Source organism: Chenopodium quinoa, unplaced genomic scaffold, assembly GCF_001683475.1.
Source record: "Chenopodium quinoa cultivar QQ74 unplaced genomic scaffold, ASM168347v1, whole genome shotgun sequence".
NCBI classification, from domain to species: domain Eukaryota; kingdom Viridiplantae; phylum Streptophyta; class Magnoliopsida; order Caryophyllales; family Amaranthaceae; genus Chenopodium; species Chenopodium quinoa.
In genome coordinates, this window is record NW_018743285.1 from 9,938 (window position 1) to 25,531 (window position 15,594).

General features: G+C 35.5%; 1 protein-coding gene across 1 annotated transcript; it reads right to left on the bottom strand.

Annotated features, from left to right (window-relative positions):
- Window positions 1-12,604: 12,604 nt before the first annotated feature.
- On the bottom strand, window positions 12,605-15,569 carry LOC110735624. The gene is made up of 5 exons (XM_021915811.1): window positions 14,774-15,569; window positions 14,488-14,680; window positions 14,157-14,402; window positions 13,837-14,046; window positions 12,605-12,986 (listed from the first exon to the last, which is right to left on the bottom strand). Exons 1-5 carry the CDS (start codon window positions 15,538-15,540, stop codon window positions 12,810-12,812), a joined length of 1,593 nt encoding a protein of 530 aa, XP_021771503.1. The 5' UTR covers window positions 15,541-15,569; the 3' UTR covers window positions 12,605-12,809.
- Window positions 15,570-15,594: the final 25 nt, after the last annotated feature.

Consider the following 15,594-nt stretch of genomic DNA (forward strand, 5'->3'; position numbering starts at 1 on the left):
TCACCCTCAACCGGTCTACCAAGTGGAGCATAATTTCCCCCCCCTAGTGGGGGAGGTGAGACATCTTCTTCTTCTTCCTCTTCTCCTTTTGATATGAGTGCCCTGCGTAGTACCCTCGATGGTATTCGTTTTGATAATCAGGCTTCTATTGAACAATGAGGGTACTACGCAAGGATGAACTATGATAGTCTTGTGCAAGCAGGCGTTCAAACGCCCTATGTTAACTATCCCTACCACCCGCCTCAAGAGGGCCCAGTTCCACATTGGGACATCTATGACCCTAACAACCCCTCCCCCAACACCTATGCTTATTGGGAAGGTCCTATCGACCCATCCCAACGTGTTGGTACCCCACCATACAACCCTTATCGGCCGGGTGGGTGCGACTACGCCTATGATCCGGCAAGTCCATCAACCCCGAATCCTTTTGATGGTGGTTGGGGTACCCAAGGGTGGCCCTATGAGCACTTTAACCAACCTTTCCATCCATCCATGGATCGCCCGGGGTTTGATTTCATGAACCCCCCTCAGGAACGGGAGGATAGAAACCCCCAATGAGGGTTCTCTCCCTCCATTTCCCCCCCCCCCCCGGACTTTCATGCCTATTCCTTTTGCTCGAGACGTGCAAAAGACTAGCGTAGGGGAGGATGTTCCTTTTGGTTGAAGTGTACATAGGAGGGTAGTGTGGTAGGATGGTAGCTTGTGCATATGGAGAACCATCACGGATAATGAATTTATTGTAGTTAGAGATGATTTTTGGTTGGTAATATTCTTATGATGATGATGTTAAAAAAAAAAAAAATAAAAAAAAATAAAAAAAAAAATAAAAAAAATTTGTTTTTCCCTCTTCTCTCTTGATCCCAAAATCCAAATCCCAAAATCCAAATTTTGTAGATAGCTTTTTGTCAATCTTTTTCTTTTGTTTATAATTCTAGTCTTTTCCTTTTGTTCACTAACTTTTCTTTGTATAGTTGTAGTGTTTCTTTTCTTTTGGCTCACTTTCCTTGTAGCTTGAAAACGGAAGCACAAAATGATGGGATAAGGAGCAACTCAAGCTCCGGAAACCTTGGTGAGATCGCAATTTTGCCTTGTGTTCTATTTCAAGCAGCATTTGGTGAGATCTTTCCCTATTTTTCTTTTTTTTTTTTCCCTTGTGTGCATAGTTAGCTTAGACTAGAATGGAGTTGATTGTTCGAGGTTGTTTGCATTTGATTCCTCGGAATATGGTGATCGTTGGTATTGATGCCGAACGATCTTTGTTTGTCGATTGAGAATTATATGTTTACTAGCCTCTTATCTCTCTTGTACTCCTTGCATCAAAAAAAAAAAAAAAAAAAAAAGAAAAAAAAGGGGGTGAAAAAGATTTTCCTTTTTATTCATGGCAAACCACGAAAAGCTTAGTTGTTTCATTTTCATTTCGAGCATAATAATGTTGACTCGTGTGTTTGAATGCTTTGCTTCTTGAGTGTTATAAGTTTGCATGCTTCGGGATTGCCATTGGTTGACTCTGGGACATGTTCATGCTAAGGTAGTTGTTCTAGAACTCGTTAGGCCCATCGAACCCAAATTCACTTGTTTGTGGTAAGAAGGTGTTGCTCTCATTAGGGGATTTGAAGCCCTAGAGATGGTTTTTGTAACCCGATGTGAGCTTTATTGTTCAAGCCTCCAACATTACTTGTATGAGCGGCGTAGGATCCTCACCAAGGCATGCTTAGATCTAGAACTTGGCGTCTGGCTCCCGAGATCGAGACCGAACTAACCTACGAATGACAAAGGCATTCTTCATTCGGTGACTACTTTTGTTTTCTAGTATTAGTTTTTTTTTCTTTTGTATTTTTGGGTTGCATTTGCCCTTACCATGTTGAATCTTCCCCTCCTTGATTATAGCACATTGCAAGCCCATGGCCCTTTTGTTTTACTTTCACCCTTAGAATCGTGAAGCTCAAGCCATGAGGGTTTATTGTAGTTTTGATTTGAAATTTGGAAGGGAATGGTTCTACTTGGAAAGTGAAGCAGTGTTTTTGTGAATATATGTTCAAGAAAAGCAAATGTAAATCCTAGAAAAAGCCTTTGAAGCTAAAAAAAAAAAAAAAAAAAAGAGAGAGAATGTGACAAACGAAGGGTTGATGAATGAAGATGTAAGAGGAAAGCGAAAGCTCAAAAGTGTTTGGCATTATAGTTCAAGATTGTGGCAACGTAGTTTTAAAATTGGTTGATGATTGATTTTGAAAAAGAGGCTTGATCACCCTTTGCTTCACGGTTAGGCTAAGCACCAAATTCCAAATTCCTCCACACCCTTACCCCCCTAGCCATCGTTATAACCCTTTCAATGCCCTGTTGACCTAGGTTGGTTGAGTCACTTATCGGTGGAGGGAGCTGGAACTCAAGCATATGGAGAAGGCATGACTTGGTGAGATGTCGGGTTCCCCTATTTTGCAGTGTTTTATCTTTGTTCCGGCTCCTTCGAGGAGTCACTTGATGCTATCTCCAAGGGCGGATTTGAATCTAGATGAGGGAACGCGGTAAGATTGTATGTAATGCGGGGGGAGTGGTGCATGTTTGAGTTCTCTATGCTTAGCATAGCTTATCCTTCAATCAACTTTCGGCATCCCCTTGCATGCTCACTTCTACTACTCAGAAAGTTTGACACTCATTCATGTTTGTTATCTCCAAAAGCTCGATTTGGCTATGATTTGTGTTGGATTTGTTGTTTCTTTTTCCCTTGTTTTTGGTTTGTCTTGAACGCAATTTTGTAAGAGTTGTGGGGTATGCTCTCTGGAAACCCTCACGAGATCACAACTCGTCCTCATCGGCGACCTTGGGGTTTAAATGGCTTGTTGCTTTTGCTAAAAGCAATTTCGGTTTTTCTTTTGTTCCTTGCATGTTTGAATAACTAATTCTTTCTCCCTTGTTCTTTTTCCTTTGCTTTGCTCGAGGGCGAGCAAAGGCTTAGCGTGGGGGAGTTTGATGAGTGACATTTATGTCACTCTTAGGGGTAGTATTTAGGTCTTTTTCCTCTTATTTTTATTAGGTTTTTCCACCTCATTATCCTCTTATGGCTTCTTTTTGTGTTGATGAAAAGTAATGCTTATTTTGATAATCTTTATGCATTATTTTATCATCCCCATGCTCTCGTGAACTTTGGTATCTTCTGCAGGTTCCGTGACAGTCCTATGCACGGTGGGAGGCCCCTTGGCCAAGCATGGAAGCCATGGACAAAGGAAAGAGGGGAAAAAGGGAAGGAGAGGAAGCAAGAAAAGGAAGTGCAAGAGGAGGTGTGGCCGAACCTCTGAAAGGTCCGGTCGAACCTTGGTGTGGTCAAACTTTTCAAAAGTTCGACCGAACCTCCAGGGTGCAGTGAAGGCAGTGTCAAACCTGTTTTCAGCAATTTTGCAGGAGAGGTCGAACCTCAAAAGTTCGACCAAACAAGGATCAGGGAGGTTCGACCGAACCTACACATGGTTCGACCGAACCTACCCTGAGTCCGACCGAACTTACCCATAGTTCGGTCGGACCTTTTCCCGATCTCAGCCAATTTTGTACGGACTATTTAAGGTCCTTTTGAGATCGTTTAAAAGACGGAGAGAAGCAGGACAGTAGCCTAGTTTTCAGAAACCTCCCTTAGTTTGAAACATTCCTTAGGATTAATTTAGCTTAGTTTTCATCAAATCAAATCATTGTATTAGTGAAATTCAAGAATTATTCTCAAAGTTGGGCAATTTGTATTCAACATTTGAAGCTTCAATTAGTAATTTCTCCAACCTTCTTCCTTTTAATTTCAGATTTCATTTGGTATTTGCATGTTATTTAAATCTTCTTAGTTCTTGGTAATTTGTTATTGGATGATAGTTATTTCAATTGTTAACCACTTTTCCCCAATTATTGAAGTATTTAGAACCCTAATTCTTGATTGCATGTTGATAAACATGAGTTGTGAGTAGTTTTCTTGCTAGGGGTTGGGTGAAGCTCGACCTTTTTGGGTTAACTATGCAAATGTGGGAGAAGCATTGATGTTTGTATTGCAATTAAATTGATTATATGAGATTGCTTGTTAGTTCCTCATGATAGGTTTAGCTACCCTTGACTAAGGAGCTTGATAGTATGATATGCCTAATTTGACATGGAAGTGTAAATTGAGTACGTCATTACTTATTGTAATTTGATTATGTATCATCTATTGCTAAACTAATGAGGAATCTAAGTTTAGTAGTGTGAGTTGTTTTCTAATTGCATGAGGTTGATTTTACATATAGTCCTTGCTATATCTTGTCTATTTTACTCCCCGTTTGCCTATTTGCCTTGGTTGAGGGGATCTCATTCCCTAGTGTCTTTAATTCATTGATTTAGCACCATAGTTTGTTTGTCTTCTTGACGAACCCCTATTCACCAATTGACTTCGAGCTAGCTTAAGTGTAAAGATCTTTGGCAATCATATCCTGTTCCTTGTGGACCGAACTCTTACTTGTCATTATGCTTGGTTTGTAAGGTGTTTGTTAATAAATGTGTTTGATTGAGTGTGGAATGTACGACCGTTCGCACGCCCATCAACCATCATAAGAGCTGCATTACTTTTGCTGTTGGTTTCATAGCAAAGGAAGGTATAGTGTCATTTGAGTGGTTGTTCAGATCATTTCTCAAGGCAAAGGGTGGAAATGAATCGAATTGTATGATTACAAATCAAGATCCAGCAATGAAAATTGTTGTTAAAAGTGTGTTTAACAAGACTGAACATCGCTTCTGTATGTGGCACATAATGAAAAAGTTACCAGATAAGGTGGAGAAATCAATCATGCAAGAAGAAACTGGTTTCCTAAAAAAATTATGTGCTTGTGTTTGGCATCTTGAAATTGAACCTTCTGAGTTTGAAGAAAGGTGGAACAAGGTGATGGTATACCACTTGGAAGAACATGAGTGGTTAGGTTATATGTACAAGATAAGGCACAAGTGGATTCCGGCGTATTTCAGAGATGTGTTCCTTGGAGGAATAATGCGTACAACATCAAGATCTGAAAGTGAAACAACTATTTCTGCTCCTTTATCAATCCTCATGTGTCACTTGTTGAGTTTTACTTGAGATATGAAGCTGCAATTGATGCCCCAAGACACACTCAAGGTCAGAATGATAATGATTCAAAGCATAAATATCCTGAGTGCAAAACACCTCTAGGGATAGAAAAGCATGCCTCACATTTATATACTAACTCTGTCTTTTATGAATTCCAATATGAGGTTGAAATTGCTTGTTTTTCTTGCGGTGTTGATGAATTGAAGAAAGAAAATGGATTGGAAGTTGCAAAAGTAAGTGAAGGAAATCGGATTAGAACATTTGATATTGTGTTTAATCCAACTAACTATGACACCACATGTTCTTGCAAGTTATTTTATAGACAAGGTATTCCATGTAGACATATGATTTGGGTTTGGAAAGCAAAAAGGTTTGAAACCATTCCTAAGCAGGATATGCTACACAGATGGACTACTATGGCACTAAAAAAACCAATTTTTGACTTGGGTGGAAACCTGTTGGAGCAATGTGCTAATTTAATTGACAAGAAAAAATTGTTAAATGACTTATGGTCAGAGATACACACTTGTGTAAGTTTGGCAGAAGGAAATGATGAAGATATTCAAGATCTTGTGATAAATTTTCAAGGAATAAGAAAGGATTTGGAAGCTAAGAGGATTGCAAGAAATAATGAAACAGCAGGAAGTGCAAACAACAAAGCACAAGACATTGAGCTATTGATTGGAGCTACTGTGCCAACTGAAATAATTGTCAAACCTCCAAAAATTTCAAAGAACAAAGGGCTTGGAGTTCACGTATCAAATGAAGAGACTTCAAAAGAGAAAGGGGCTGAGATTGATGTGCCAAATGTTGAAACAAGAGGTAGATTTGCAAAAAGGCTGAAGGGAGAAAAAGAAAAGGCTGTAGAACAAAACCAGAAAAAGAAGAGATTTTGTAGAGGTTGTGGTGAATTGAGTCACCATGATATTAGAAATTGTCCAAAAAAAGTGTAATGATAACTTTACATAAATATAAGATTTAATATTTTTGGCACATCTCCTCATTATATATTAAACATTTCAATTCAGTAGCTGATCACAATTCTGATTTCAGAAATTAATTTCAAAATCTAATTCTGAATCTAATTACAAAATCTGATTTCCGATTCTATTACAGGTTGTGAGTGCGTGTAAGTATGTGCATCTGTTTCTGTGTGTGTGCCTGTGTGTGTCTGTGTCAGTGTGTGTGTGTATGTGCATCTGTCTCTGTGTGTGTGTATGTCTGTGTGTGTATCTGTGTGTGTGTCTGTGTGTGTATCTGTGTGTGTGTGTCTGTGTCAGTGTGTGTGGTGCATTGCATATATGTGTGTCTGTGTGCGTGTGTATGTGTATTTATGTGTATGTGTGTGTGTGTTCTTGTTTAAGGGAGGAAGGGGGTTGCAGGTGATCCTGCTATTTTTCAAACAATAAAATGTAACACATAAAAACATACCATAAGAAATAATAAAGATCCTGGAAATTTATGTTTTAAATTTTGTTAATATTCTGTTGATTTTATATTTCTTAACAGAATCAATTATTTACTCATTTGGAAAATGAACAATCAATTTTTTGCTCATTTAGCAAATGAGCAAATAGTTAGTTGCTCATTTGTCAAATGAGAAAATAGTTAGTTGCTCATTTGTCAAGTGAGCAAATAGTTAGTTGCTCATTTGTTAAATGAGCAAATAGTTAGTTGCTCATTTGTCAAATAAGCAAAATTTATTTTTAATCATTCATTAAATAAACAAGCATTTCTTTGCTCATTTGTCAAATGAGCAAATTATTCTTTGCTCATTTGTCAAATGAGCAATTTGTTCTTTGTTTATTTTTCAAATGAGTTAATTATTCTTTGCTCATTTGTCAAATGAGCAAATTGTTCTTTGTTCATTTTTCAAATGAGAAAAAACTTAGTTGCTCATTTGTCAATTGAGCAAATAGTTAGTTGCTCATTCGTCAAATGAGAAAAGAATAATTTGCTCTACCCTTGAGCAAATAATTGTTCTTTGTTTATTTGCTCAAATAAGCAAATATTTTTTACACATTTGTCAATTGAGCAAATAGTTCGTTGCTCATTTGTAAATCAACAAATAGTTCAAATAAACGGTAGGTATAAACGACAAAGTATTTCAGGTAAACACAAAAGTCACCATAATCAAAAGTCACCATTTTTACATCATTCAAAAAATAACAATTTACAAGTTGATTAAATCATTGTTTCTCTACTTCCCTAAAATTAGAAAGCTATGTCAACACCTTAATCAATACTACATCAAGCAAAATATTGAGGTTACACTAACAAGTAGCCTTTTCTTCTTAGGCCTTTTCTTCTTCACCCTTTTGTTCTTCAACTTTTTCTTCTTCAGTCTTAGGAGAAACTTTCTTCTGCGTTTTCTTCTTTTGAGGAATCTCTTTAGCAGATTGAATTGGAAATTTGCAATCAAATTTAAAATGAGCAAATGAATTGAAAATGAGCAAACCTAAATATTTGTAATAATATAAAAAACATATAATGAGGAAACATAATTAAATTGAGCAAATCCAAAAAAAAAAAGAGCAAATATAAAAAGGAGCAAATGAGCAAAATAAGTTGGTAATGGTGGTGGTGGTAGGGTGCAAGGGACAGGGGCGGCGGCGAGGGAGTGAGAGTGAGACAGGTTGTGGTGGTGATATTGGTGGTGGTAAGGTACAGGGACAAGGGCGGAGGAAGGAGAGAGAGTTTGGTGGTGGTGGTGATTGTATAGTGTAAGAAAGAGGGTGAGAAATAGGATTCAGCTCAATAACATGAGTTGCAGAAGCAGTGAAAGTGAAAGAGGTAGCTGTAGCTGTAGCTAATGAGCAAATATTTAGTTGCTCATTTATCAAATGAGCAAGTGGTTGTGCTTCTTAGATTGAGCACTTCCGTGTGCTGTGATAATCTGAAATTACTGTGTGTGTGTGTGTGTGTGTGTGTAAGTGAGTGTAAGAGTGCATGTGTTAGAGTGTGTGTGTGTGTGTGTGTCTAAGAATGTATGGTTTTTGTAGGCAAATATGCTATACTGAATGCTATATATGCTAGGTTTTGCAAATCATATTGAAGGGTAGCATTATCAAGTTTTACTCCTTTTCAAATCATCTAGTTTCTGCTATCAAAGCATTGAGTTCCTTGGTTTTCTTGCCTGCACACAAGCCCCACCCCCCTTCTTCTTGGTCTGTTTCCTGCACACCAACCACACTCCCTTCTTACACTTCCTTATACAAACCTATTCCCCCTCCCCCCTCATCATTCTGTTTGCAATTCTGATTTCTGAATCTGATTTCAGAAATGATGAGCAACAACGAAGAACTTGACAGTCATTCTAGTACCATCACAAATGTGGCAACTACTCCTACAATAGTAGTTTCTCCTAAAGTAGCACCTTTGCTCACTCCTGGAGGAACAAAAGAATGGCTTCCAATATGCCCCAATGAGTTGAAACCAGCTATAGGGATGAAGTTTAATAATCTTGAAGAGGGCCTTGAATTTTATAAAAGATACGCATTTGCTGCTGGATTCAACACAAGAAAGTCTACAACTAAAAGGCAAAGAAGAAGCAAAGAATTGAAATCACAGTATATCTTATGCAATAAAGAAGGATACAAAGAGAAAAGAAAGCCTACTGTTGAAAAAGATTTAAATAACAACGAAGGAGAAAGCAATGAAGAAAAAACTTCAATCAAAAGGAAGAGACTCGTTACTCGTGTTGGGTGCAAGGCACATATTATCATAAAGCATTGTGATGATAACAAATTCATAGTGTCACAATTTCATGAGGGACATACTCATCCGCTTTATACACCTAGTTGCAATCTCTTCCAAAAAGAAGGAAGAAAAATGAACATATTGCACAAAAAAATAATTGTGAATAATTCTAAGGTACAACTTTCAAAGTCTCTTATGTTTCATGAATTCTCTACATGTTCTAATAAAAGTAGTATGCTCATTTGAAAAATGAGCATTTAATTGTTTGTTTATTTGAAAAATGACCAGTAAATTGTTTGATAATTTGAAAAATGAGCATTAAATTGTTCAAATGAGCAAGCAAATAATTGAATTGTTTGCTCATTTTAAAAATGAGCATTAAATTATTTGCTCATTTGACAAACTGTTTTGTTCTTTAAATAGGTGAATATTGGTCCAGTTACAACTTTTCGAATGATGAAGGAAATTGTTGGAGGATATGATAACATTGGTGCATCTAAGGAAGATTTCAAAAAATTTCATAGAGATTTGAAAGCATACATTCAAGGAAGTGATGCTCAAATGTTCGTGGATAACTTTACCAACAAAAAGCTAATGTGGAGCGCTTTTTTCTTTGATTTTGAGATGGATGAAGATTATTGCCTTTGTAGAGCATTATGGGCTGACCCCCTTTGTAAAAAGAGTTACGCTCTATTTGGTGATATGGTATCCTTTGATACCACATACTAAACCAATAGGTAATTCATAAAAATCACAATTCATTTTTATGTTATAACTATAGCTTAACTTAATAACTTTGTTTTAAATGAACTTAGTATAATTGTTTGCTTATTTCACAAATGAGCATTGACTTATTTGCTCATTTCAGAAATGAGCATTCAATTATTTGCTCATTTGACAAAAAAGCAAACAATTGTTTGCTTATTTCACAAATTAGCATTGAGTTATAAGCTCATTTGACAAATGATCAATCAATTATTTGCTCATTTTCCAAATGAGCATTGAATTATTTCAGTAGTTGATGACAATTCTGATTTCATAATCTGATTTCAGATTCTATTACAGATTGTGAGTGCGTGTATGTATGTGTATGTGTGTGTGTGCGTGTGTGTGTCTGTGTCTAAGTACGTGTGTATGTGTATTTATGTGTGTGTGTAGTTATTTGATCATTTAAAATTTAATCTGTATGTGTAAACAGGTATAACATGGTGTTTACTCCATTTACAGGGGTTGACCATCATAAGAGCTGCATTACTTTTGCTGTTGGTTTCATAGCAAAGGAAGATATAGTGTCATTTGAGTGGTTGTTCAGATCATTTCTCAAGGCAAAGGGTGGAAATGAATCGAATTGTATGATTACAAATCAAGATCCAGCAATGAAAATTGTTGTTAAAAGTGTGTTTAACAAGACTGAACATCGCTTCTGTATGTGGCACATAATGAAAAAGTTACCAGATAAGGTGGAGAAATCAATCATGCAAGAAGAAACTGGTTTCCTAAAAAAATTATGTGCTTGTGTTTGGCATCTTGAAATTGAACCTTCTGAGTTTGAAGAAAGGTGGAACAAGGTGATGGTATACCACTTGGAAGAACATGAGTGGTTAGGTTATATGTACAAGATAAGGCACAAGTGGATTCCGGCGTATTTCAGAGATGTGTTCCTTGGAGGAATAATGCGTACAACATCAAGATCTGAAAGTGAAACAACTATTTCTGCTCCTTTATCAATCCTCATGTGTCACTTGTTGAGTTTTACTTGAGATATGAAGCTGCAATTGATGCCCCAAGACACACTCAAGGTCAGAATGATAATGATTCAAAGCATAAATATCCTGAGTGCAAAACACCTCTAGGGATAGAAAAGCATGCCTCACATTTATATACTAACTCTGTCTTTTATGAATTCCAATATGAGGTTGAAATTGCTTGTTTTTCTTGCGGTGTTGATGAATTGAAGAAAGAAAATGGATTGGAAGTTGCAAAAGTAAGTGAAGGAAATCGGATTAGAACATTTGATATTGTGTTTAATCCAACTAACTATGACACCACATGTTCTTGCAAGTTATTTTATAGACAAGGTATTCCATGTAGACATATGATTTGGGTTTGGAAAGCAAAAAGGTTTGAAACCATTCCTAAGCAGGATATGCTACACAGATGGACTACTATGGCACTAAAAAAACCAATTTTTGACTTGGGTGGAAACCTGTTGGAGCAATGTGCTAATTTAATTGACAAGAAAAAATTGTTAAATGACTTATGGTCAGAGATACACACTTGTGTAAGTTTGGCAGAAGGAAATGATGAAGATATTCAAGATCTTGTGATAAATTTTCAAGGAATAAGAAAGGATTTGGAAGCTAAGAGGATTGCAAGAAATAATGAAACAGCAGGAAGTGCAAACAACAAAGCACAAGACATTGAGCTATTGATTGGAGCTACTGTGCCAACTGAAATAATTGTCAAACCTCCAAAAATTTCAAAGAACAAAGGGCTTGGAGTTCACGTATCAAATGAAGAGACTTCAAAAGAGAAAGGGGCTGAGATTGATGTGCCAAATGTTGAAACAAGAGGTAGATTTGCAAAAAGGCTGAAGGGAGAAAAAGAAAAGGCTGTAGAACAAAACCAGAAAAAGAAGAGATTTTGTAGAGGTTGTGGTGAATTGAGTCACCATGATATTAGAAATTGTCCAAAAAAAGTGTAATGATAACTTTACATAAATATAAGATTTAATATTTTTGGCACATCTCCTCATTATATATTAAACATTTCAATTCAGTAGCTGATCACAATTCTGATTTCAGAAATTAATTTCAAAATCTAATTCTGAATCTAATTACAAAATCTGATTTCCGATTCTATTACAGGTTGTGAGTGCGTGTAAGTATGTGCATCTGTTTCTGTGTGTGTGCCTGTGTGTGTCTGTGTCAGTGTGTGTGTGTATGTGCATCTGTCTCTGTGTGTGTGTATGTCTGTGTGTGTATCTGTGTGTGTGTCTGTGTGTGTATCTGTGTGTGTGTGTCTGTGTCAGTGTGTGTGGTGCATTGCATATATGTGTGTCTGTGTGCGTGTGTATGTGTATTTATGTGTATGTGTGTGTGTGTTCTTGTTTAAGGGAGGAAGGGGGTTGCAGGTGATCCTGCTATTTTTCAAACAATAAAATGTAACACATAAAAACATACCATAAGAAATAATAAAGATCCTGGAAATTTATGTTTTAAATTTTGTTAATATTCTGTTGATTTTATATTTCTTAACAGAATCAATTATTTACTCATTTGGAAAATGAACAATCAATTTTTTGCTCATTTAGCAAATGAGCAAATAGTTAGTTGCTCATTTGTCAAATGAGAAAATAGTTAGTTGCTCATTTGTCAAGTGAGCAAATAGTTAGTTGCTCATTTGTTAAATGAGCAAATAGTTAGTTGCTCATTTGTCAAATAAGCAAAATTTATTTTTAATCATTCATTAAATAAACAAGCATTTCTTTGCTCATTTGTCAAATGAGCAAATTATTCTTTGCTCATTTGTCAAATGAGCAATTTGTTCTTTGTTTATTTTTCAAATGAGTTAATTATTCTTTGCTCATTTGTCAAATGAGCAAATTGTTCTTTGTTCATTTTTCAAATGAGAAAAAACTTAGTTGCTCATTTGTCAATTGAGCAAATAGTTAGTTGCTCATTCGTCAAATGAGAAAAGAATAATTTGCTCTACCCTTGAGCAAATAATTGTTCTTTGTTTATTTGCTCAAATAAGCAAATATTTTTTACACATTTGTCAATTGAGCAAATAGTTCGTTGCTCATTTGTAAATCAACAAATAGTTCAAATAAACGGTAGGTATAAACGACAAAGTATTTCAGGTAAACACAAAAGTCACCATAATCAAAAGTCACCATTTTTACATCATTCAAAAAATAACAATTTACAAGTTGATTAAATCATTGTTTCTCTACTTCCCTAAAATTAGAAAGCTATGTCAACACCTTAATCAATACTACATCAAGCAAAATATTGAGGTTACACTAACAAGTAGCCTTTTCTTCTTAGGCCTTTTCTTCTTCACCCTTTTGTTCTTCAACTTTTTCTTCTTCAGTCTTAGGAGAAACTTTCTTATGCGTTTTCTTCTTTTGAGGAATCTCTTTAGCAGATTGAATTGTGTTTATTTCGCTTAAAATTATTGCCAAGGTGTACTTCACACGAAGTTTTTCCATGATTATCACCTGTAAGAAATAGGAAAGAAAAAATAAAACAAGAAAATTTTAAAAAATATAAATGCATAAAGCAGGGTGAAGCACGAAGCACGTAGCAGAAGAATAGAATAAGTAATAAGAAACCCAAATTCTGATTCCTTTACATTTATTTTAAAAGAAAAGTAGCTTGAAATCTTGCTAAAGGTTCACTGGGTTCACTAAATTTTGGTTCAATTGCTCTACAGTTTATACTCCAAGTTTCAGCCGAGTTGGAAAAGGGAAGGTGGATGATTGGTGTGCAAGGTCACTCAGAACCATCTGCTACTTATATTGGACATAAACAGTTTATATTGGACATAAACAGAATTCTATTAGAAGTTGTGGAAATTATGTCCTGTTTTTTTAATTATTGAAATGCTGGTGCAAAGCCTCTACATCAAGAGAAAAAAAAAAACCAGAGTAGGAAGCTGCCTTAGTGTGCTACCTTCTCTGCCATGCATAAACAGATGGAATCTTGGAAGATTTCACTTATCAAGGATGCATAATCCACAGCCTAAAGCACTAGTTTAAGCACAGAGATGCCAGTTTAAGCCTTATATTTAATCAAATTAATTCAGTCAAATAATTGCTTGCTCATTTGAAATATGAGCAAATTATTAGCTGCTCATTTGACAAATGAGCAAGATTTATTTAAATTTCTATATAAAAATAATAAAAAAAATATCTTTGTGGTGCATATAAACATACTAATATCCTTTATTATCATGAATTTTCTTTATCATTCAAATTTTCACTTTACATGTCCATATTCCTATAAACTCAGAGAGTATTAGAAATTAACAAGTATCTAAGGACAATTCATATAAGATGAAAGACTTACATTATTCTTCTTCAAACCTGAAGCCCACTTTGACAAACCCATGTATGTTTCCATAATCCTCATCAATGCAATTCCACAGTGCAAATGATTATTATCTGTAGACTTCCAAGGAGAATCAAGTGTAACATGCTCCATGCGCTTGATATCACTTGACAACATAGAGTTCTGTACATTTCCTTCATATTGCATAAAATTGCAAAATGCACTTCTCTGAAAATAAACATGTCAAATGAGAAAAGATAATAGATATTTATAAAATCTAATAATTTTACTGAAATAAGCAAACATAATGTTAATAGAAATTAACTTTTAAATCGTACCAAATGTTTTAAAAGCTGTGTATGATCTCTGGAATCTTCATTATAATCAATAACCTCAATATTACCATGCTCTGTGGTAGTGTTGAAACATACCAAGAAATAATGACCTGTTTCGTAAACTGGGAAGAAGAAAAGTTGAATGTCCTTCTTTGGGACAACACTTTGGCTGTATAACTTCTGAGAAACCTCACGAAACATAGTATTCCGATAACTAACAAAATCAATCTCATAATGAACAAGACACTCCTACATGTTTAAAAAAAAATTAATACAACTGGAATACTGTAAAATACTTCAATAAAATAAAACAAATTAAAGAATATGAACTTACAGTAGCAGTAACATTAAAAAAGAAACGAGCAGGAGAACTTGAGTCTCTAAATTTCTCATTATAATTCAAAATACTACACCAAGCATTAATGATTTCTGAATCAATTTTAAGGTGAGTATACAACTTTTCAAGTTGAAATCTCATGACTTCAACATCATGCACTCCATTAACTTTGGATAAAAAGACTAGATCACTGCATAAAGGAATTAAAAAAGTTAATATCACTAAAGCAAATATGAATTAGTATACAAGATAGCAAATTCTATAATAAAAAAAAAATACTTACAAACGATTTTTATCATCATCAAACAGAGCTTCCAAGACAGTTTTCTGAACTTCTGATAATGTAGTGTAAATGTTGATAATCCGTGCCTTAAAAGGTGATCTAAGCAGCATTGATGGTTGAACTTTATGCTTCTTCAAAACAGGAACATCAGCACCACCTACAGCACAAGGAACATCAACATCGACAGCAACTGAAGGTCGTACAGGAACATCAGCATCAGCAGCTACTAAAGGTTGTACAATAGTTGGGGAGTTCTCCAGATCATCAAAACCTAAACTAAAAGTGGGAGTTCCAAATCCATTTTTAACTGAAGATCTCAAACCAGATCGAATACTTAAACCTCCTACAACTTTTTCAGTTTCAACTACAATAGCAGGACCTTCATTTTCAGAAAGACTATTTGCTATCTGAACACTTTCAGCCGCAATCTTTGTAACATCAATGGCTCCTGTTACGGTTGGACAATCAGCCCTAGCAAAGACTGAGGATTCAACATTCTTCTCATTAGCAGAAATCTTGGAAAATCTATCCCAAGCTTCAATGACGGCTAGATCTTGCCAATACTCATCGTCTTGGCTAAAAGAAAAGCTATGATTTTCTGGCATAGCTTGAGAACTCAATCTTTGCTCGTCACAACTACCCATTGCATCTTCCTTCAGCTTTTGTATTTTCTCATTGTGAGGAAAATGCTTCACAGCTAGTTCATGTTTTTCATGAAAGTCCATGTATGCCAACACCAGCTTAGTCGAAGACGCTGCAAGATCCATTAAGAATTTCTAGAAAAAAAAAATAAATAAATAAGATAAATAAAAAAACAAAAG